This window comes from Ochlerotatus camptorhynchus, unplaced genomic scaffold (assembly GCF_037179485.1).
Source record: "Ochlerotatus camptorhynchus isolate MF236.1 unplaced genomic scaffold, CSIRO-AGI_Acam_v1.1 ptg000550l, whole genome shotgun sequence".
NCBI classification, from domain to species: Eukaryota; Metazoa; Arthropoda; class Insecta; order Diptera; family Culicidae; genus Ochlerotatus; species Ochlerotatus camptorhynchus.
This window is the reverse complement of record NW_027041033.1, coordinates 4,742,102-4,766,382: the sequence shown is the minus strand read 5'-3', so window position 1 is coordinate 4,766,382 and position 24,281 is coordinate 4,742,102. Positions and strand designations below refer to the sequence as shown.

At 43.0% G+C, this 24,281-nt stretch overlaps 2 protein-coding genes across 2 annotated transcripts in view; one reads left to right on the top strand and one right to left on the bottom strand.

The window, feature by feature from the left end:
• Positions 1-16,498: 16,498 nt before the first annotated feature.
• On the bottom strand, positions 16,499-17,634 carry LOC135713359 (deubiquitinase OTUD6B). Its single transcript, XM_065236467.1, has 2 exons — positions 17,581-17,634; positions 16,499-17,524 (listed from the first exon to the last, which is right to left on the bottom strand). Exon 2 carries the CDS (start codon positions 17,502-17,504, stop codon positions 16,563-16,565), a length of 942 nt encoding a protein of 313 aa, XP_065092539.1. The 5' UTR covers positions 17,505-17,524; positions 17,581-17,634; the 3' UTR covers positions 16,499-16,562.
• Positions 17,635-23,541: 5,907 nt separating this feature from the next.
• Positions 23,542-24,281, top strand: part of gb (genderblind) — a 48,874-nt gene continuing 48,134 nt past the window's right edge. The window contains exon 1 of the mRNA XM_065236435.1: positions 23,542-23,831. The gene's annotated coding sequence lies outside the window, so the exon portion shown is untranslated. The remainder of the gene's footprint in view (positions 23,832-24,281) is intronic.

Sequence of the window (24,281 nt, the reverse complement as noted above, 5' to 3'; positions counted from 1 at the left end):
CCTACGGGTGCTCCCACGGTACCGTTTGCCGAGCCGTTCGCGAACTGTATAACGTGTCCACGACGCTCAAGGCCGATCCACAATGGCGATGAACACGGACTAGTAAACGCGGCTGGTTCGCGCCGTAGATAATGATAACGGTAAACGGTAAACTACGGGGTCCTGTGGGCACAATAGGATACCATGATGGCGGTTAATGATGAGGGCAATTCGGGTTTTGGCTTGAAGGGGTTTTTACCTGGATATTTCAGTAGGTTGGCTCCTCCTCCACTACTGATCGAGTTTCGCGCCTCAAGACTCGTGCAGGCTACTAACTTTAACTCGAATAACAATCATTCACTTTGATGTATATCACATTCGATTTGGATTTGTCTAGCTTGGTTTTCGACTACCACTTTTAACTTTTGCCAGGCAATTAGCTAGCAACGATGGCGGGTGATTTCCTTGCGCTCTCGATCGTTAATCCATTTTTCTTCAGCCCAATTTCGCCCCATCATGGCCCCTTTTACACCACCTCCCGATGGCCTCCCAATCCTGCTGTCAGCGGCATCTGGCTGTGAGTAGCGGAACTTCGTGGAGTGGTTGCGTGCTGTCCAGTGGGTGGTGGGCGGTGTTGGCACTAATATTTGAATCCTTTCCTGGCATTCATAACATTTAAATCGAAACACAATCGAATCGCGACAATCTCAACAATCTTAGACAGATAGACACACCACTGGTTACAATTTGCTGAATAAAACAAGTCTCAAAACAGGTAAATTTACTACACTTAAGTCAAATTGTTTCGTACTTTTCGAGTTTACTGAAAACTTCTGCGGAAAACAAAACCAGCTGTCAAATGTCGAACGGTGCAAGTTCACAATAAGTTTCGTATGCACTTTTTAGCAACTTTCAAGTTCAGATAAGGTTCTACATGAACTAATTAGAGACTTTGAAGTTCAAAAATAGTTCTTACGGAACTTGAAAGTAGATTTGGGTACTCTGAAAACCATTTTTATTAATGAAATCAACACATCAAGTAACATCATATGATATTCCACTTCGTTCGCATAGAGCAGTGGTTTGTATTTTGGTTTCAAAGAGGAGGACTCGAGTTTGAAACTTGTGGTATGTAATTTAAAAACATGTAAGAGAATGTGGTAAGCAGCAAAAAAATAGAAATATTTGTTTTCTATTTTGGTTTGTTGATTTCATTCAAGTTTTCTTTTTAGGCTGAATAGCATTCCCTCCAACGGTTAAACGAACCTTTTGTGAACTTTCAAGTTCTTTTTAAAAGTGAAACAGCATTCTGTTAGAAGCTTAAACATCGAATGTGAACTTGGATGTTCGGTTAATTACTTAAAAAGTAAGCTGAATAGAACCAACAATCAATACGAAACTAACGATTTTAAATTGGCTCACTACTTGACTAGCTTATTGGTCCCATGCAAACGATTAACGAACCTCATTCTAGTCGAAATTCTATTACTACGCAATGTTTGTTTTGATTCGCTATGAAAGTTTGACAGATAAAATGAGGGGTTATTGGTTTTTCTTATGTTTCGAGGGGTGAATCGATTAGCTTGGGGCCGAAGAGAGTACCAGAACTGAGCCAAAAAGTTGAGCCCGTTATTTCAGGATCTTCTAGTCTTAGAGTTACCTCTATGATAGAACTCTCTTCATAATCCTTCGATTAGCTGATTAAGCCAAAAAAGGGCTTTTATCCGAACTTTTGGTTGCTTGGGAAAGGCGGTGGCCAACAAAATTCGTCGGAATCCGGTAAGGTATATGAATCAAATGGACCAAGGACTATCAGGTGTCGCGTACGACGATGCAAACCGTGGTTAAAAAGGATCTTGACCTCTAGCCTTCTAAAGTGCAACAACGTCAACTTCTCTCAGAAGTAGCAAAGAAGAAGCGGCTGGAAAGAAGCAAAATCTTGAAGAAGTGGCTCGCGGATAACCCTGACGTTGTGGTGATTTATTCGGATGAGAAGTTATTTGACGTCAGCCGCAAATGTAACCGTCAAAATTGTTGAATGACAACCGACCGATGCGTTGCATAGCAACCTAACAATCTAGATATTAAGATCGTGGTAGGCCTAGCCTTCATCTAATTATGAATTGTTCTCTTTTACCCAAGCTACCGTTCAATAAAGACGCTTTAACTTTGCTCTGTCTATGTTATTAAAAATGACAGATTGCTATGCAAGCATCGGAGTTCGACTGATCCCGACAACAAATTCGTCTACAGAGCGCAAAAACCAGATTCGATGATGATCCGGTTGCCGTGGGTCCAGTCCGAGGGGAACGACACATCTAAATCTCAATTCTAGATGCTCAAAAAATCTCACACTAGCGAATCAATCTTCGAAAAATCATCTTTTATTTCTCGCATCTACTTGCATCGTGCATCATCTTTTTGCAGGAAATCTTCAAAATCGACATAAATCATCCTTTTATCTACTCAGCCTGCGTGCATTTAGCCACAGCAAAACACAATCTTTTCTGCATCGTAGATAGAGTCGTCCCCTTCGGTCCAGTCGGAGTTCACAGGCACAGCGATTTGCTTCTCCCAAGATTCGGCACCTGCCCACGCAGCCAAACGCGTTCAAGCGTGGTGTCAAACAGAACTTCGATTCTTTTTGGTCGAAGGAAATGTGGCATCCTTCTTCTCCGCATATTAACCCACTAGATTTCGCGATGTGGGGCATCGTAGAAAGGCCGACTAATGCTAAGCCATGAAGCAATAACGACGCTCTTATAGTTGCTATACAAAGAGCCTGGGACGATGTTTCTGAAGAAATCGTGCGAGCCAGCTGCTCCAGGGTTGCTGATCGTTTGACGAAGATTATTCGAGCAAAAGGCTCCCATTTTCGATAAGCTGATGCTGAATAAATTTACACTGACTCTCGAATATTACGATCAATTTTTGCAAAACTTACTTTCGGAATAAATGAAATATTGAGAATTTTAATGGGGGCCGTTTTATTCAGCCACCTTGTATAATCATTTGACTAACAGTCTTAATGAAGTTTCGATGGGGAAAAGCCTGAATGAACCAGCTACAGCAGGCGCAGAAACCCCATATCTTTTCACACAACATATTGAAAAGCGAATCATACAAAAAATAGACGAAATGGGCATGCGGTCGTCAGGTGCCAGGCCAAGTCCTCGTCAGAAAGATGAAGTCACCGGGAGAAAAAAAATGCATGTTATAGAAATTGGACAGTTACTCACCAATTTCATTGAATCATTGAGGCGTTTAATCGTAGTTCAATTGATGTCATTGCACCCAGAGTTGTGACCTATCACAATCACGATCGTCAAACAGCTGATGGTAGTATCCTATCAATGTGCTTGTCGAAGCACTCTCCATGACCATCCATCAAATTGACGAAAGAAGTAAAAAGCAACTAGTGAATGTCGTCTTGGGTGGTGATCCATCACCGATCTGGTCTTTCCTGACAACCACGACACTCATCTGTGCTCGTTTTGAAGCAGTTGCTGCTTTGCTTGCTTATGTGAGTGTGTTGGTGAGTGAGCCCAACACCTTCCGTTTCATTTTGCCAGCTCTGTTTGTAACTCACACAGTCGCGCGTGCTGAGCCGAACTTGGAATGGGTAGGCATTGTTTTCGTTTTCTCCTGTCGTTTCGCTTTTTCTCATCATCGTTCTGCAGAAGTCTTCACTGTTTTCGTTGTGCTTAACATCATCAGCAGCGAGTGTTACGTTTTGCCTGTGAGATAGTCGATTGATGCGTTGACGAGTGTCGAGTGAGTGTCATGATATTTTGCGCCTTTCGTTCCGATACGTAAGCATTCAGCTCCGCGATGATCTCCGATGAATCCCTATCTCCCAACAGGATGTTTGCCACAAAAACTGCTTGAGCAGTGCTTCTTCTTTTGTCCAGAGTTTCAACACCCAGCAGTCCACAACGGTCTTCGTTATGTGGTAGCTGGAGGGGATCTCGCCACGGAAGGTCACGAAGGGCATATCTTACGAACTTTCTTTGGATTGCTTCAATCCTAACAATCCACGTTGACTGATACGGGCACCAAACTACAGCATTGGATTCATGGACCGATCGCGCAGTATAGCGAACGAAGACAGTGTTGGTCACGGAATTCGTTGGTTATTTTGAATATGAATCCAAGCTGCCGATTGGCTCGGCTCTAGAGATAATGTCGTTGTAATGTAACGCCCAAATCCCGTACTGGATGAACACGCTCAAGAGGCTGGTCGGCGATGTTATAGTCATGTATAATCGGCTTCAGTTTGCTGTGGAACGATATGACCACAGACAAACAGACATAACATATTGAATATTTCTCAATGTAAAACATCGTCGCTAAAACATTACCCCCCGGTTCATGAGTTGATGGGTCGATAGGTAGGGTCCATGTGTGGGAGCTGCATTCCTGGCACGTCGGTAGCACTGGTGCTCAGCACGGAAAACAAGATCGACGGAAAAAACAAACCAAAGAAAAAAAAACATTACCGCCATCTGTTGAGTACACTGTGGTGGGTAGTACGCTGAACAGATGGCGGTAGTGTGTAAATGTCAAACGTAAGGGAATTGACTATGCGTGCCACAGGTGGCGGTACTACCAACTACGATGCTTTTGAATTGACCGTTAAATGCTTGTTCGATGAACAACTTGCGAGTGTTATGTCTGTTTGTCTGTGATATGACGTTGCACTTATGAATGCTCAATGTAAGCATTTCCTTTGGTTTGATTTTTCCGCCGATCTTGTTTTCCGTGCTGAGCACCAATACTACCGACGTGCCAGGAAGGCAGCTCCCACACCTGGACCCTACCTATCGACCCATCAACTAATGAACCGGGGACCAACGGCTTTACTTCCCATCCGAAGGAAGGCGTGATCAGAGATGTTATGCCTCAGAACATCCCGGCGGCACCGACTGGGATTGAACCCAGGCCTGCTGGGGTGAGAGGTAATCACGCTTACTTCAATGTAAGCATGTTTGAAGTACACCATTCAGCGAAACGATCGATTAACTGTTGTAATCCTAGGCAGTCCTGAAGACCATGCTTGGCATGCACAGTTGAACACACCAACTACTCATTTGTTAATAACTTTTCACTCAGTTGTTGAAATATAGTGTTATTTAAAGTAATTGATAGATTAGGATCATAGTTTACTGTAGACATGCATAAAGTAGGTAAATCTTATCATTTGAATCAACACCAATGAATTATTACACGTAAAGTCCGAGATGTGCAGCGAGCATTTCTCACTTCATTTTTGCAACGCAAAGTCAAAGACAGTTGATTACTAGAATTAAAATATCCTTTTTTACGTATCTATAAGAAGCTTAAACTCTATTCTATCGACTGCTTCAAACAGAACTATGTTTCGTCAACTCTGTGCGAAGTGATTAGCAAATGACATTTCGTGAGCATGTAACCTGCGTGTTACAATTTATCCCGTTTTGTGTAGTTTTGCCGCCGAGTGTAATATTGCCGTATTTTACACGAGTGTGTGCCGTGTTTGTTATGCTTTGTTTTTGTTGTCATTGCACGGCCGGCGACATACTCACCACTATGCCTTCGTGAATAATTTTAACTTGTAAATTTTGCGCGTTATTTTATTCATTTTTTGTTGTCATTAGTTTAGTTAGATAGGAAAAAAAATATCGTTTTAGAATGTATCGCGTCTCAAATAAAATTAGGTCCCGTTTCTCCTCCCGCTGCAAAAGAAGGCGAATCCCATAAACAACATAAAAAGTCGAGCGCGGTTGCAGGAGAACGATGGCGGTTTTTGTTTTGTTTTGTGACGTTGTGAAAGAAGAGAACAGTTCGAGCCACGGTGGAGTCTACGCGGGTTTTTCGTTCGGAGACGTTTTTTTTCTTAGTCCCGAGAAAACGGACTTTACCTGGGAAAAGTTTGCCCAGCCGCGACGCGAGTGCCAGTACGCATCTTCCCAGTGCACCGCGAGTGAAAGCCGGCCCCGTGGCTGCGAAAATTAGTGTTGTTGAGTGCAACAGAGTGTCGGATCGCCATTGTGGGAAGCTAAATACTAAGGAGCTAATCGCTTCCCCGGCTAACCAAAAAGGATCCGGTAGACACTCGCCGTCCTGACTGCGGTGGCTCAGCCAATAGAGCCAGTCTCGCCACCGCAGTTAATCGTCAAGCAGGACGAAGCAGGCGATACCAGAGGTGAGTTCGCCTGGGCAGAAACACTGCGGTGTCTGCCGGGGTTGCCTACGGCGAGTAGGCAATCCGGTGATTCGTCACCAACGTCGCCGGGGGGGTTCCAACAGACGAGCCCAGCTCATCCCCCCGCTAAGTGTCAAGGACAGCTGCTAAGCAGCCGAATAAGCAAACCGCTCAGCACAGTCCGTGCTTTGTAGCAGCAGAACCGCCGCCATACCGTCGTCGAAGGGCCCCACCGAAGAGCAGCAACAGCAACAGCGAGGAGGAGAGGGCAAAGATAAGTAGCGAATAGACGTCTAAAATTGCATTTCCTTTTGTTGTTTTGTCCCACCCAAATCCGAACGTCTTTGGGGGAAGTACCCTTGCTCGAGACCGCCCCGCCGGGGTGAAATCGGGCCAGCTATAGGCTGGCAAGTAAGCCGTAGCTTACAAGCAAAACTGTGTATGCCAAGCATGCTGAAGACTATTGACCACCATGTAAATTTTGACATCATCAGCAACCTGTGGGCATATGCCTTAGATAGTTCATTGATGAATATAGTAAACAACAGAGGACCCAAGTTACTGCCCTGAGGTACGCCTGATAAGCTGGTGAAGGGCTCAGATGATTCATTTCCAATCTTCACAATTAGATAATTACTCGGCCGATGCTCAGAATTCAGTCGAATTTGTTTTCGTTTTTGTTTGAGGATTTTGTGACGACATCCCTACCTTCCGAGCAGCGTACCTACAATACCAACTAACCTTGCTGGCGCAAAGCGAAGATAAAACGAACAAAACAGTCGAAATATAAACACGTTAAGACAAGTTTGTCTACATATTTATTCGTCGCAACCTGTAGAAAATTCCACCGTTCCGAAAAACGTGTGCTCGGGTATCAATTTGTGGTCCAGGTTCGTCTCGACTTTTCGTTTCGGTTCGTACATAGTTTTTAGTCCTTCGAGCCGGCGAATGGATCCGTCGGATATGCAAAAGTTTTTGTCGAAGCGAAAGGTTATGTTCGCGAAAATAAAGTGGGAGCTGTCCGTTGCGCAATCGCTCCACACCCGGAACCCATCGTACCGGGAAGTGCATGAACGTTGGGAGAAGCTCACCGAACTTGCAGCAAATTTCGAAGCCGCTCAAACGACGATTGAGGAGACATTGCGAATCTGGCGGATGTTGCGTCGGTGTTCAACCATCGGCAAACCGACATGACACTTAATTTTGACTTATGCCCGAAAATCGTAAACGACCGATTTAAATGTGCAGTGATCCGAACCAGGGATGGAAAATCATTTACATTCATTTCGTGCATTCCTTTACATTCATTTGCCTCTAACTTTTTTCATCAACAGAATTCAGTAAAATAGTGTTCGAAGCTTTTGTAGGCTTTGATATTAGCTACATCTTTTGTTAACAACTCTCTTATGCATGATGAACCTGAGCGATAAGAACCCACCATTGTTTTTCAGTGAATGTAAATTGCATTCACTGAAAAACAATAACATGTTCTGCCAGCTCTATTTCGTCATGCATAAGAGATTCAGATTTTAGTTATTAACAAAAGTTGTAGTTAATATCAAAAGCTACAAAAGCTACATAGATCATCTTACGGTATTCTGTTGATGAAAAAAGTTAGAGGCAAATTAATGTAAATGAATGCACTAAATGAATGTAAATGATTTTCCATCCCTGATCCGAACAGTTTTTTATCTAGATAAAAATAATTCGTACAGAATAGATCAGACAGGTTCATGGCTTAGCTAAATAGTTCCCGTGAACATGGAGCCAGATGTCAGTGGTGTGCTTTGTGTGGTGTACCTTTAAACTTCCATTTCCTACACTCCTTTCTGCTTAACTTTAAACAACGATGTTTGGTCATCGTTTCCAAAACCTACTTCCAAGCACACAATGTGCTTACCAGTAAACTTACTTACTTCCTCATGCCACCACACCAGAAGCCCACAACTAGGTCATAGGAACGTAAGCTACGACAGTCACTTATGCTCACATAAGAATGTATGGCAGAGCATGTGTAGAGAGAAAAAGAGAACGATAAGCTAGGCGTAAGTACACCGACAAACCGACATGAAACTTAAGCTCAACTCTTGATCGAGAATCCATAACGGCGGATTCAAATGTGCAGCGATCCCATCTGTCAAAACCATATAAATTTGTTATCTAGATAAAAATAATTTGCCAGGAATAGATTAGACACGAACAACTCACACAATTTGTATGCGTGTTCGTGGCTAGAATACACATTTTTCGCGAACACGGCGGCGGATGTCAGTGTCGCCGCCAAAAGCTACTTTCTTCTCCGGTTAGGGAGAGTCTTTCGCTTACTAGGTCAGACACTGTTTCTCGATTCTAGGAGCTACTTTTTTCTCCAGTTAAGGAGAGAAGTTTTCACTTCTAGGCCGAAAGTTCTTTCGGATTCAAAAAGAGAAGAATCTGGAGTAACCTACGAAACTTAATTTTATTCAACAAAATTGTACAAAGTGATCTTACGGCTACGTTAGCAACTTATAATTATGTAAAACTTTTACATGATTTGTCAAGGGTTTATCATATCCCTTTCAATACCTAATTTGCCTATTCTAATTAGCTAGGATTCCGATCGCCCTTGAAAGGGTAAATTTGTGTTGTTTAGACCTTATATACTATGCCCTCTCAGATCTGGGATTTCTCAGATATCTTGTAAGTTTATTTATTTTTGTAACTCAGATCTGATATGGCTCTACAAATAAGAATGTGACATTTGTAACGTTTAAACATTTTAATTATATCCTTCGTTAAGGATAAACAGAGAGGGAAAGCTAAACTTAACCTAGATGCGCAAGCATGCCATGCGTGGGCGTGTTTATCCCACTTGAACGCAGAAACGTTCCTAAGTAAATACTGCAGTTAGATTATGCTCTCGCTCCTTTTGCCCTACTTTTCATTTCATATTCTTGACCTTGGTATCAACGTCAGCTTGGGGAGGGCTATGCAAACGAGATGCAACTATGTGGTTATCTTATGGTTTTTTGTTTTAAATTAATTGCCTCGCGGTAACGTAACAGTCAGTTTTGTACTTTGATCAGAAATTTGATGGTACTTTGTCGATTTGTCGGTGGTAAGTATTCTCTTGAAGTGTAGCTGAAGTACTAGAATGTAAGATATAAAATATGAGTGGAACAAACAACTGTAGTAATTCTTAATCAATTCTTGTGTATAGTCGTCATGTCCGAAACTAATGGGGGCTAGCATATTTGGTCAGAAATTTTATTGGTTTTCTATGGTTATTCATGTCGGTTTGTCGGTGGTTCAACCAACGCCACACTGGGGACAAAATCGAAACAATGTGTTAAAATTCAATAACTTCGGTGCTCGCTGGAACAAGAGACTAAAAAATAGTCATTCTTATAGAAAAAAGTCTCAGGAATCGATTGGAGTGGGTTTCATCTTGGGCACGATAGGGTAAGTTGGGGTTTTTCACAGTTTTGCCCTAAAATCTCCTATTTTGCATGATTTGAATGCTGTATCTCAAGATACCGATGATATAGACGGATGATTTCTTCGACAAAGTTGATCAGGAGGTCAAGGACTGTTGGATGATAGACAGAAAAATTCGGAATTCTTCCGCTAGGTGGCGCTAGTGAGCATTCGAAGTGTTTATGTTTGCGCTGATGTATCTCAAAATCCTGACTGTTTAGACGGATGATTTCTTGCGCAAAGTTGATCAGAAGGTCAAGGACTGTTGCATGATGGACAGAACAATTCGAAATTCTTCCGCTAGGCGGCGCTAGTGATTATTGAAAGTGAATATATTTGTGCTGCTGTATCTCCAGATCCTGACTATTTAGACGGATGATTTCTTCGGCAAAGTTGATCAGGAGGTCAAGGACTGTTGGATGATAGACAGAACAATCCAGAATTCCTCCACTAGGTGGCGCTAGTGAGCATTGAAAGTGAATATATTTGTGCTGCTGTATCTCAAGACCCTGACTATTTAGACGGATGATTTCTTCGGCAAAGTTGATCAGGAGGTCAAGGACTGTTGGATGATGGACAGAACAATTCAGAATTCTTCCGCTAGGCGACACTAGTGAGCATTCGAAGTGAATATGTTTGCGCTGCTGTATCTTAAGATCCTGACTATTTAGACGGATGATTTCTTCGGCAAAGTTGATCAGGAGGTCCATGACTATTGGATGATGGACAGAACAATTCGGAATTCCTCCGCTAGGTGACGCTAGTGAGCATTTGAAGTTAATATGTTTGTACTGCTGTTTCTCAAGATCCTGACTTTTTAGACGGATGATTTCTACGGCATAGTTGATAAGGAGGTCAAGGAACAATCCGGAATTCTCTCGCTAGATGGCGCTAGTGAGCATTTGAAATGAATATGTTTGTGATCCAGATTCAAGGAATCAACCTCTGCAAAAAACTGCTCAAACATAGACTTGGTAAGCGAGTTGGTCTCTTTAGTCCAATTAATAGAGCGTATTCTGCAGAACGAATCTGACTGGGGTTTCGGGTTCCGCCAAATATCCTCTCCTCTTTTGGATACTAACAACAGGCTCATAAAATGCTCGGAGAGAAGAGAATCATCCTCTTTTAAAAAGCCAGTCTGGTTGTAGTGCGTAAAACCTGTAGCAGAGTCCTCTCTAAAATTGATCAAAGATTTAGAAACTTGACCTATTTTAAACAAAAAATTGTTCTACTAAGTTTTTTTTTATATATACGTTAATTAAACTGTCATACCTAGATGCTTCTTAGTGAATCGAGCCAGCTCTCCATATTTGGGTTTACTTAAACCAAGTTTTGATTTTATCGCCAAAGATGACTCCTCCGAACACAGAGATGTTCCACGAACAGAGTCAACGGATTCGATGGTCTCTTTTGCCCAAACCTCACCACCGCTCAACAAGTGCTGTAAGATTTGAGCAGTTGCTGGACTAGCAGCCTTTATGGCAGCAATTTTGGCTGAATACAGCAAGTTATCAAGACCTTGTTCTTTGAAAAGTCCGATACTGCGTCTGTATTTCGAATATCTTGTCAACTACTCCTTGCGCTTTCGACCTCGAGGCTTTAGGGTTGACGGTCTTCGCTGACTGTTGGAACTGGTATCCAAATCCGGAGTAGCAAAAGGAGGTGAAATAGGAGATGATTATGACGAGGGATCTTTGGGTTTCCTTGAATGAACCCGCGTATTTTTCGAAGGCCTGGATCCTGAGGGTTGGTCTTCGACCTGATAAAATAATTGATGATGAATTATATTTAAACATTTTTTCGTAAAATTTAGAGTCGGTAGTTTTTGTTTAGGATTATTATAAAATATTCATACAAATATCAAATCTTCTTTTAATCGCGGTTGATGCTATTGATTATTTAGTAACATGAACAAAAACAGATTTCATCAGTAGTATGTCTTGCTTTACATTCACGCATTTCCACGCTTTTACTAATTTTCATTCAAGTTCAATTTAAATTGGTTTGGAATCCGTTGTTTTTTTTTGAAAATTTAGCACTTCGCTCAACAGGTACAATTTTTTCCGAACTGTTAATTTTTTTTAATGTTTGACGGTATCGTATTAAAAACGTTTATTCGTTAATTTATGCTACTCTCTAAAATTAAGCACGCCCAGGGATTCTTACCTCGAATATGCTTTCAAGCTCTGCATTCTTCTTAAAGAATCGATCCTTAGTGTGGGTTTTTGACCATCACCGATTAAATTGACCAATCCAGTTTTTAACACGTTGCGCAACAGCCGCAGGTGCTTTCGACAGTGCGCTAGACACAAAGTCAAGTAAATGGTTCTCCAAATTGTCCTTTAGTTCAGATCAAATTCTCATCCAGGTTCACAGATTCAAAGCCCTTTGTATTAAAGCATCTCCAAACAGGGTTAAACATATCATGCACATTATTTACGTTTGAATTCGATATGTTTAAGACGTTCTAGCTTCACCAAATTGTCCTCAAAACTTGTTAATTAGGCTACCATCTTGCATTTTAGTTTGATTAAATTCATAGATCAGGGGGCCTCCATGAGCTCGGTCGGTAGAGTCTGCTACTATAAAGCAAACCATGCTGTAGGTGGCTGGGTTTGAATCCCGGTTGGTCTAGTATTTCAGATTGGAAAATTTCTCGACTTCCCTGGGCATAGTATATTATTGTACTTGCCACACAAAATACGCATGTTAAAATCGAACAGGCTTGGAAAGCTTTCAATTAACAACTGTGAAAGTGCATCTAGAGCACTAAGTTGAGAGCAGGCGTTAAGTTACAGTTGGGACGTAATAGCCAGAGAAGATCATAGATAGCTCTAACTAGCGGAGGAATTCCGAATTGTTCTGTCCATCATCCAACATTCCTTGACCCCTGCTAAACTTTGCCGAAGAAATCATTCGTGTAAATAGTCAGGATCTTGAGATACACCAGCACAAATATATTCACTTTCAAAAATCCCTAGCGCCACCTAGCGGAAGAATTCCGAATTGTTCTGTCCATCATCCAACAATCCTTGACCCCCTGATCAACTTTGCCGAAGAAATCATCCGTCTAAATAGTTAGGATCTTGAGATACAGCAGCACAAATATATTCACTTTCAATAATCACTAGCGCCACCTAGCGGAGGAATTCCGAATTGTTCTGTCCATCATCCAACAGTCCTTGACCCCCTGATAAACTTTACCGAAGAAATCATCCGTCTAAATAGTCAGGATCTTGAGATACATATTCACTTCGAATGCTCATTAGCGCCACCTAGCGGAGGAATTCCGAATTGTTCTGTCCATCATCCAACAGTCCTTGATCTTCTGATCAACTTTGCCTAAGAAATCATCCGTCTAAATAGTCAGGATCTTGAGATACAGCAGCACAAACATATACACTTTGAATGCTCACTAGAACCGCCTAGCGGAAGAATTCCGAATTTTTCTGTCTATCATCCAACAGTCCTTGACCTCCTGATCAACTTTGCCGAAGAAATCATCCGTCTATATTATCGGTATCTTGCGAGGGGGACGACTCTATCTACGATGCAAAAAAGATTGTGTTTTGCTGTGGCTAGCTGCGCGCACGCTGAGTAGATAGAAAGAAGATTGATGACGATTCTGAAGATTTCCTGCAAAAATATGATGAGCGATGCAAGTAGATGCGACAAATGAAAGAAGATTTTTCGAAGATTGATTCGCTAGTGTGAGCTTTGTTGAGCATCTAAACTTGAGATTTAGATGTGTCGCCCCCCTCGGTATCTTGAGATACAGCATTCAAATCATGCAAAATAGGAGATTTTAGGGCAAAACTGTGAAAAACCTCAACTTACCTTATCGTGCCCAAGATGAAACCCACTCCAATCGATTCCTGAGACTTTTTTCTATAAGAATGACTATTTTTTAGTCTCTTGTTCCAGTGAGCACCGAAGTTATTGAATTTTAACACATTGTTTCGATTTTGTCCCCAGTGTGCAACGGCTCCGATTTGATGAGGTCTATTTTCAACTGAAAGACCGGTACACAGATTACCTGGGGGAAAATGAAGAACAGATGTCCCAGCACAGTGAAAGGAATGAGTCGCCTAGTGTAGAGTCGGTGTATAATGAGTCACGCCAAGAGAAAAACAGTTGAACTCGCATCACGGTTTTCGAAAGATTTCCATTCTTTTCACTTGGCAACAGAGGACTTCTACAACAACTTCAAATGACTTCCTAGCGAGAGAAAAAAAATGCGGCTGTAGTAAATCATTATATCAGTGATTTTGTCAAATTATCAAATAATAGTAGAAATTCTCATTACTGATCGTTACCGAACGTATCCCATGACAATTTAATGCTCACTGTGTGTTTATGCTCATTTCTTCGATTATATTTTATATTTTATTGCAATACCTTTCGTGGACCTTTCATAGCATCGTAATGTTTGTTTACTTTGCCCGATAGGTAGCCGGTTTGACGGTTCAATAGGTAGACTTGGCTTCACTCTTGGCGTGACTCATTATACACCGACTCTAGCCTAGTGATCTGCGGGATGCAATCAATGCACTTTTGGAAACGCAGCCGGCAATGCTGAATCGAAACGCAGCAGGCAATGCTGAATCGACAAAACCAGCTACCGCAGCAGACCGTACACGGTGTTTGTCCTCGTTCGTGGGATCGTTGATCAGCCATCAGCCACCAACGCAAGCGGATTGAAGAAATTGGTAGCTACACTTTTGATGATGCCATCCGACAGCTAAAAGCTCTTGGCAACGAGTACGAAACACGGGATCCTTGGCTCATCCATCTGCTGCTTGAGAAGGTGGACCGAGAGACGCGCTTACTGTGGGCGCAGAAAATCATCGACGAGGAAAATCCGAAGTTCGCAGAATTCATCCTGCAAAAACGCTGCAATGCTCTGGAAACTTGTTCGGCGTTTTATAGGAAGCTGGGAAAACCTGCGAAGAAGGAGATTTCGAAGGCAACTGGAGCCAAGAAGAAGTTTCAAGCCTTTCATGCTGGTGCTGCACTTGTGTCGTGTGCGCAGTGCAGCAAGGATCACCCAACGTGCCACTGTGAACAATTTATGGCCATGGATGTGTCCGCGCGTAGGGAATTGGTACTTAAGTCAAAACTGTGCAACAATTGTCTGTGTCCATCGCACACAGCGAAGCGGTGTCAGTCGAAGTCGGTATGTCGCACTGGTGATGGTAAGTTACACGATGTAAGAACGCTAATCGATTGTGGTTCCCAGGCATCTCTCATCACGACAGCATGTGCCAACCGCCTTGGGTTGAGGCGTAGCAACGCTTCGTTGGAGATCACAGGTGCATCATGTGCCACGACTTACGGAGTCTCGCTGAATGATTTGTTATTGGATGCACGAACATTAACGCTGAGATATTCGATATCATGGAGTTCAGGTTCGTTGAGGTGATATGGGTGATATTTACGGCGGACGCAGTAAAAATGTACCGTCAAGTACTTACGCACCCTGACGATCGAGACTACCTACGTGTGGTATTGAGAAGCTCGCCGGACAGGTCGATACAACACTTATGGCTTTGCACGCTGAACGGATCATGAAGAATACATACGTCGACGATCTTACATCGGGAGCAAAATCGGAAGAAGACGCCATTCGTTTGATCAAGGAGATCAACGAGATCATGGAGAGTGCTGTATTTACATTACGGAAATGGAGTACAAAAACGCAGTACAGATACAGTTTCCGGATGAACACAATTCGGTGAAGTGAAAGCTCTGGGAATTCATTGGATTCCGGACATAGACGTCTGCACACTCAAGGTAAAGCTGCAGATTGATAGTCCCAATACGAAGCACCAGCTATTATCGGATTCGATCCACTCGGGTGGTTTGCGTTCGAGCTAAACTTCTATTTCAACATTGCTGGTTGTACGACCTAAACTGACACGATCCACTACCTCCTGTCGTTGAAGAAATATGGGTCGATTTGAAGGCAAACCTACGCCACCTGGAAAAGATCAGGATTCCGAGATGGGCAGTGAATTACGACAACCACATCGAACTACATGCCTTTTCTGAAGCTTCTGAGGAAGCGTACTCAGCGGTCGTATACCTCAGGTCCGTTGATCGCAACGGTGAGCTCAACGCAGCTGAATTACTCGCAAAGCTGCTGAAACAAGTTGCTGAACCCCTCAAACGCTTCCACGTATACCGGTTCGCCTGGACGGATTCGACCATAGTCCTGCAGTGGCTGTCAGGACATCCTCGTAAATAAAACACTTACGTGGCTAATAGAACATCTTCGATACTTGAGTTTGGAGGCGAACCAGCCCCAGGCTGAAAGCCTCCCTAATAAAGATAAACCAATCAATCTTCGATACTTGAGATTCTGCCACGGAAGCATTGCGATCATGTTGCATCGACTGAAAATCCTGTGGATTGTGCTTCTCGTGGGATATCTCCTACAGAATTAGTCGATCATCCTCTGAGGTGGACAGTACCGAAGTGGCTGGTGGAGGATTCCGCAACCTGGAAACGAAGTGTCTTGTCCGAAGAACACGATGAAGCTACACTGGAGGAACGTAAGCGATTCCAATTCCTTAACATTACTGTTAGCGTTCCAGTAACGACGTACGAAATCGAGAAGCAAATCCTCGATAGTCGATCGAGCTTCGGCCCAACCTGGGATCGAAGGCATTAACACGCTACGAGAAACGTTCTGGTCCTATTCTGCCAAACGAGTTGCAGGAGGCAAGGTTGCAGCTCGTCAGACTAGCACAGCACGAACACTACGAAGAAGAAGTCAAAGTCGTTGGCAAAGGGGAGCGACTTATTTCGGATAGAAGTAAGCCACCTCTTCACTGTAAAAGGGTTCCTACGACATCGTACGTTTTATTTCACATTAACTGACACATGTACAATAATTTTATCATCTCATATATTATAAAGATAAGAAAAATTCCAACCTACCTTAACTTTCATCCTCCTCGTCTTCCTCATCATCACCGGCCGCGGCCGGTTCCATAGTCGAATTGTAATGCTCCCCCAGACGGTACATATGCCTATGGTAGGTCAGCACCAACTTCCGGCTTGGATCCTCTCCTTCCCCGTGGACGGGCGACGTCCCACTCGCTTGGATTATCTCGATCGGACATTTCAAACTACTAGACAGTGCCTTTACCTCAATCTCCCCTCCCCACGATTTGGTGTTTCTAACCTGATGGCAGTACTTGCGGAATTCATCCTCGTTCAGGATGTCTCCCGTGTCCGGATTGGTCATGTAGAAAATAATGCTGTCCTTGTTGTCCTCGATATAGTCGGCCGTCATCTGCCTTAGATCGGTCGTTTCGTACTCACAAACCCCTATCCGGGCGAGCTGGTGTTTCACGGCATTGTACAGGCAATCGCCATCGGCAGGAACAGCGAAACTCACCAGCCCCCGTTTGGACAGTATCTCCGCTATCTTTTTGTCCTCCAAGATCCGAGGAGAGTTCTTATTCAGTGCTTCCTCCGCCTTGATCTGCGCCTGCCGTTTCTTATCATCCTGAGATTTTTTCTCCCGCCTTCGTTGGGCTTTGGAGACTTTCGGTTGTTCCACTTCCTCGCTTTCGGCGTCGTCAGCTTCCGCCTTATTTTCATGTAGCACTTCGACCGCACCGGCGGTTTCACTGATTTTCAAAGAATTAAACTTGTTCAGCTCATCGGCATGCCGGGCTTCCAGATCCGCTTCCAACCGGGCGATTTCATCCTGCTGTTCCTTTTTCTTCTTTTTGTCCACTTTAGCCTTTTTGAGAGCCTGGACCTTGGCCTGCAGATCCTTTTTCTCCTTGCGATGGCGAGCGAGCAGGGTTTCTTCGTCTTCGGCGCCCACATCCGACGTCGGAAGGTCCCGAGTTGGCTGGACGTCGCTCATAGCGGTGGGATTGAATTGGTCTGGAAAGAAAGCCGGAACTCGTTATGGGAAGTTATCGAGAATATTCAATTTTTACCTTGCAAATCGAAGAAAATGCAATAATTTTCGACCGACGTTTGACCGGCGATGAATGATGATGGTGATATTGATGGCTCTGATCGGTTTCAATGATGACAGACGTGATTTTAGAACTTGAGCATAACGACAATAATGTACGCTTAAAATAAAGTTGACAGAAATAAAATAAAACAACCCAAAAAGAAGCTCATTTCTACACGTTTACTTCAACTTACTTAGGGGCTGTTCATTAACTACGTAGATAGTTTTTTGGGATTCTTGACCCCCCCCCCCCTCCCCATACCCCTGCGTAGACAATTGTCCATACACATTTTTTTTAAATTTGTATGGGCGCGGATAATTGCGAGGGGGACGACTCTATCTACGATGCAGGAAAGATTGTGTTTTGCTGTGGCTAGCTGTGCGCACGCTGAGTAGATAGAAAGCAGATTGACGACGATTCTGAAGATTTCCTGCAAAAAAAATGTAGCGCGATGCAAGTAGATGCGAGAAATGAAAGAGGATTTTTCGAAGATTGATTCGGTAGTGGGAGATTTGTTGAGCATCTAGACTTGAGATTTAGATGTGTCGCCCCCTCGGATAATTGAGTGTAGTGCCATGTGTAGATTCTGTGTCGTATCACTAAGAAAAACAGCTCTAATGACTGCTATAAAATGTTCAAAGAAAATAAAACACGGCTCCTCGGTAGTTCCATAGAGGTAACTCTAAGACCAGAAGGTCCCGAAGAAACGTACTCACCTTTTTGGCTCAGCTCTGGTACTAAAGGGTGATACGGTCAAAATTTGGTCAATATCAACTTGACGTATTTCTTTCAATTTTGCATTTAAAAAACCTGAACACCCCTCATTTTGAAGGTGTGTGTGTGTAGAATGTTGCTCCTATTTTGATTTTGGAATTCACTCTTCATTTGTCAAAATGCCGTCCAAGCAAGAAGAGCAGCGTATCAAAATTTTGCTCGCGCATCTCGAAAATCCGAGCTACTCGCACGCAAAGTTGGCAAAATCGCTAAAATTTGCCAAATCAACCGTTACAAATGTAATTAAAGTGTTTGGGGAACGTTTGTCGACAGCCAGGAAGTCTGGATCGGGGGGAAATCGAAAACCGGAAGCCGCTGAGACGACAAAGAGAGTTGCCGGTAGTTTCAAGCGAAACCCTAACCTCTCTCTCCGAGATGCCGCAAATAAGCTGGGTGTATCGTCTACAACCGTGCATCGAGCCAAAAACCGAGCCGGACTATCAACTTACAAGAAGGTAGTGACTCCAAATCGCGATGATAAACAAAATACGACGGCCAAAGCGCGATCCCGGAGGCTGTACACGACGATGCTGACGAAGTTTGACTGCGTGGTAATGGACGACGAAACCTACGTCAAAGCCGACTACAAGCAGCTTCCGGGACAGGAGTTTTATACGGCAAAAGGAAGGGGAAAGGTAGCAGATGTTTTCAAGCACATGAAACTGTCAAAGTTCGCAAAGAAATATCTGGTTTGGCAAGCCATCTGTACCTGTGGCTTGAAAAGCAGCATTTTCATAGCTTCCGGGACTGTCAACCAAGAAATTTACGTGAAAGAGTGTTTGAATAAACGTCTGCTGCCTTTCCTGAAGAAACACGGTTGTTCCGTACTGTTTTGGCCGGATTTGGCATCTTGCCATTACGGTAAAAAGGCCATGGAGTGGTACGCCGCCAACAACGTGCAGGTGGTTCCCAAGGACAAGAACCCTCCCAACACGCCAGAGCTCCGCCCAATTGAGAAATACTGGGCTATTGCCAAGCGGGACCTAAAGAAGACAAAAAAAAACTGCTAAGGGCGAGCAGCAGTTCAAGGCAAACTGGCTTTTTGCGGCGAAGAAGGTGGACAAGGTGGCTGTACAAAATCTGATGGCAGGGGTCAAGCGTAAGGCCCGGCAATTCGGATTTGGAAAAGCGGAAGCCTAACTGAATATTTTTCCTGAATTTTATACTAATTGAACTTGAAAAAGAAATTTAATTTGATTTTTTAAATAAACGATTTCACCGATTTACACGCGTTTTCCCTTGACCAAATTTTGACCGCATCACCCTTTATCTTCGGTCCCAAGCTAATCGATTCACCCCTCGAAACATAGGAAAATCCACTAACCCCTCATTTTATCTGTCAAACTTTTATAGCGAATCAAAACAAACATTGTGTAGTACTAGAATTTTGACTAGAATGGGCTACGTTAATCGACCAATAGGCTAGTCAAGTAGTGAGCCAATTTAAAATCGTTAGTTTCGTATTGATTGTTGGTAGTTCTCTAAACTTCTCGTCGAAAAATCTCTGATTTTCTCCTCGGAAATTCTTTGAACTTCTCTTTGGAATTTTTTGTCAAAAGACTCTGAACTTTTCCTCGGAAGTTCTCTGAACATTTCGTCAGTACAACTTAAATTCACTGGCTGGGCCACCACATGGGCCCAACTAACGAATTTCCAAGGAGAGATTCAAAGAACTTTCTACTAGATGTTCAGAGACCTTCTCTGAGATTCTCTTTGGCAGTTCTCTGAATTTCTCGGGACATCTCTGAACTTCTCCTCGGAAGATCTCTGAATGTTTCGTCAAAAGCTCTCTGAACCTCTCCTTGAAAATCCTTTGATCATTTCGTCGGAAATTCTCTGAATTTCTTTTCGGAAGTACTTATAATTTCTCGCCAAAATTCGTTCAGAAGTTCTCTGAAATTATGCTCTGAAGTTCTTTGAACTTCTTGTCGGATATTCTCTGAACATCTCGTCAGACGTTCTATGAACTTTTGATCTGTATTTTTCTGAACATTTCTAGTTGGAAATTCTCAAAACTACTCATCGGGAGTATTCTGAACTTAACGTCGACATCCAAATTTCTCTGAATTATTGTCAGATGTTCTCTAAGCTCTTCCTCGGAAGTTCCCTGAATTTCTCGTCGGAAGTTCTTTTAAGTTGGGGGTCAGGGGGTAAGTCACTCTGCCACCATGTGTCTGTGCTTATTGTGTTTCCAGTGTGTTTTTGGGTGTCGGAAGGTGTTTCATCATGTTGACCGAGCTGTCAAAACTTCAACCGAAAAAATATATTTACTGGCAACCATATCCTCAATCATAACAACATAACGCCATTAATGGCAGATCCTCCTGCGACTCCTTTGCTGTTGTTTGTGTGCAGATTAATCCATGAAACGAGCATTGGCCCTCTCACTTGAGGAGGAAGACGAAATGGGCGCCTAACCTGGCGCCTGATGATTTGCTCATTCTCAAGGGGGCCTTCAGTCAGGCTGAAATCTCGGCTGAAATGCACAACTGGCTTATGAACAGTATCCCGGAAATACCGAAAAATATTTATGGAAACGAAAGGAATAGGCTCTTTTTCCGTCACGTCTTCATTGTCTTCTAATTTGTGAATACGGCAAGGCGGAAGCGAATTTCAGAAGCGACAACATTTCTACCATTTAGATTCTCAAGGACTTTATTACGAAGGAAGTCACCAAGAAACGGATCAAGCTGCAGCTTTCAACAAATTCGATTTGATTCATAACAGCGTAGCACCCATTTTCAGATATCAACGAGCCGGTTTAATCAAGTCGATCGAGCCGAAGATCGTTCACTACAACAAGCTGACGAAGGACCACCAGATACTGCAGACACTGATCGATTTGGACATTCGAAACGATGAACCGCATCTACGAGATTCTGACCGATCTGTACATTGATAAGTTCAAGTTCAAAGGGGTCAATGTGAAGACGAAACTGCCGCAGTTGACTGACCTGCTGGAGAATTATAAATATGACGAGTTGGTCAATTTCTACAGTGTCGGGAAAGCGGTTGATGATGAGTAAATGGACTGGTATTTTAAATAAATCTACATTTCGGGGACACATTCCGTTTGAAGTCAAGTTGATCGATCACCTTAATTTTGTCTGTGCCTTAATAGGCTAAATATTCATTCTTTTCTAAAAATAATACACCAAGTCCCCTGGTCATAGTAACTATCTTCCACGCTGATCCCGCCCACCGCCAAACACAATTCGGACATCTCCTTCTTCTCGAACCACATGGTAATACCTGAGAAAAGTTACCTTCGCTTCCTGCTGCTGCCGTTCTACGTCACGCAACTTCCAAGGAAGCAACAAATTCTTATGCTGAAACTGCGTCCTGTTGGTGGGAATTGGCAGCACCGATTCCCCGTTGCCATGTTCAATCGGAACCACCTTCTCCGGCTCTCCATCCCAAGGTGATTTATTGTTGTGCTTATGCTACCGTATATAGCTTGATTGTCTTTTTTAAATCAGTGCCCGTCCTCCTGGGCGAAGTACTCGACACATTTTCCCAATCGCTTGCCTACGAAGCCTACGATGATCTGAGGATTCAACCCCAGGTATTTACCATTACCATAGAGGTAACTCTAAGACTACTGGGTCCCGAAGAAAATCATTATTATTTTTGGCTCACTCAGTACCAGAACAACGGTCCCAAGCAGTCCCAAGCTATTTCACTCAACCCTGCATGTTCTGCATGAATCCACACACCCCTCATTTTATCTGTCAAACTTTCATAGCAAATCAAAACAAACATAGTGTAGTAATAGAATTTCAACTAGAATAGGGTAAGTTAATCGTTTGCTTGGGACCAATAGGCTACTAAAGTGGTGAGCCAATTTAAAATCGTTAGTTTCGTATTGATTGTTGCCATTACCGCATCCAATGTTAAGCAGGATAGACCCGGGACTAAGCGATTCCAAGAACCCTGCAATTCATGGCCACGGTGAGTGCCTCCAGTTCTAATTGGGCAGCGTTCTCTTTGATACGATCAGCTCTATCATTCGCTTCTTGTTGATACGTATCACACAGAGAACTAAACTGGGAACGTCAAGGGCCGTCATTTAACTTTCTGAATGTAAACGATACTCTTTATTCACGTTTCCTAATTGTTAGGCTGCCATTCAACCTTAACCGTATCCATTTTTCTCGGCGTTATTCCATGAGTCCATCCGTATCGACTTTCGCCGGACATTGCGAGCAGAGACCTTCGGGGCAAATCCACATTCAAGTGTTGTCCCGTGGTGTCCCGAAAATCCATTACTACACAGCAAAAAAAAAATGTAATATCGATCAACGTAATTCAAGCTGATGTATGAAATAATGATGTAAAAGCAAAAAGCAGATACAATATTACATCAATGGCTGTAATTTTGTTCGCAAAATCGATGTACATCGTTCAATGTGATATTACACAACCGATGGATTGACCTGGTTGCAGCAGTTTCGATGTAATATTCAACAACTTTTTTTGCTGTGTATATCACTTCCGAGGGTATCGAGATTTGCCGATAATACTCGTACTCAGTCGTACCAATCTGGGATCGTATCGTTGTAACTGTAAACAACAACAACAATAACAAAACAACAGAATAACAATCGAATGTAAACATTATTTGCAGTGGTGCCAGAATTGATTAAAAAATTGCTTATCATACGTCGAAAGGGTGTTTGTGGGTGTTTGAAGTGTGTCGAAGTGTGTTTCTGTGGGTGTTAGCACAATGTGGCAGAGTGACTTACCCCCTGTATTCGACCCATTTTTGAATAGTTTTGTAATAGCGTGAACACCTCAATGACAATCCCATAAACCGGTCTACTTTCCCATCGATGAACCCACCATCCCACGGTTTGTTTATAAACCCAAACTGCATCGCGACGATTCCGTAATCAGCAGCTGTCAAAAAAGTGCATCGCAACTGTTTGCGATGCAGCTGTGTTGTGCATCCCAAAACCGCAGGTGTATATGTATTCGTGTGATCTCGAAAAGAAAACAACCGACCGAACACGCCGGTCATTTTCTCAGACACAGGCAGACCAGACTGTGATGGTCAGGCCAAAAGAAAGAGGTAACAGGAAAAGCAATTTTATAAGCAAGAAACCATCCTTCGTTCGTTTCGTTTCGCTGGTTTCGTCCACCGGATCGGATTCATCATCATCATTTCGTTCGCAATCGTTCGAACGGACAGTCGCGGAAAGTGTTTTCGTCTTCACTCACCGAAGCCGTTCAAGAAACGCGTGTGTTCTGTGTGGCGCAAAAAGCATCGAAAGAAGAAGACTTAATTTTTATGCTAGTGCGATTTTTTTTTTATATTTGCGCGGTGTATTGATCTTCGATGGGAGAAATTTGCTAATTACCGGTGATTTTGTGCAAAAATAGTGAATCGAATAGGGTGTTATTCAACTGACTTCCTTGGGCATCGTTGTCAACGTAGCAGATTTCGGAACGAGGTGAGTGCTTTTCCCCACGAAGAAGCAGTGGAAAACATCGTGGAAATTTCTGCCAACTTTTTTTCCTGGTGAACATAACCTCAATCGTGGGGATACGAATGGGGGAAAATTCAATTAAAGACCGTGTCGTCTTTTTCTCTTTATTATGATTAGAGGGTTGTTTACGCTTGGTTTTCAATTACACTGATTTTGGTAGTAATTGGAAACAGTTTTCGCAGTACCGAAATCAAACGAAATGTCCACTCGGCATTGCATCAGATTTTTTTCAGTTACTAGGATACCGGGAATGTCCTTTTTCCACCCACCTTCCGTTCCCGTTTACGTCACCACTGACGTTGCTTGTTGCACTGCAACTGTTATTGTTTGTAGAGATAGGGAAGCAGCAATAAATACCTACCTACGCATTTTCCAACGGGTAGGGTACGAGTCATCATCGGATAGAAGATCAGG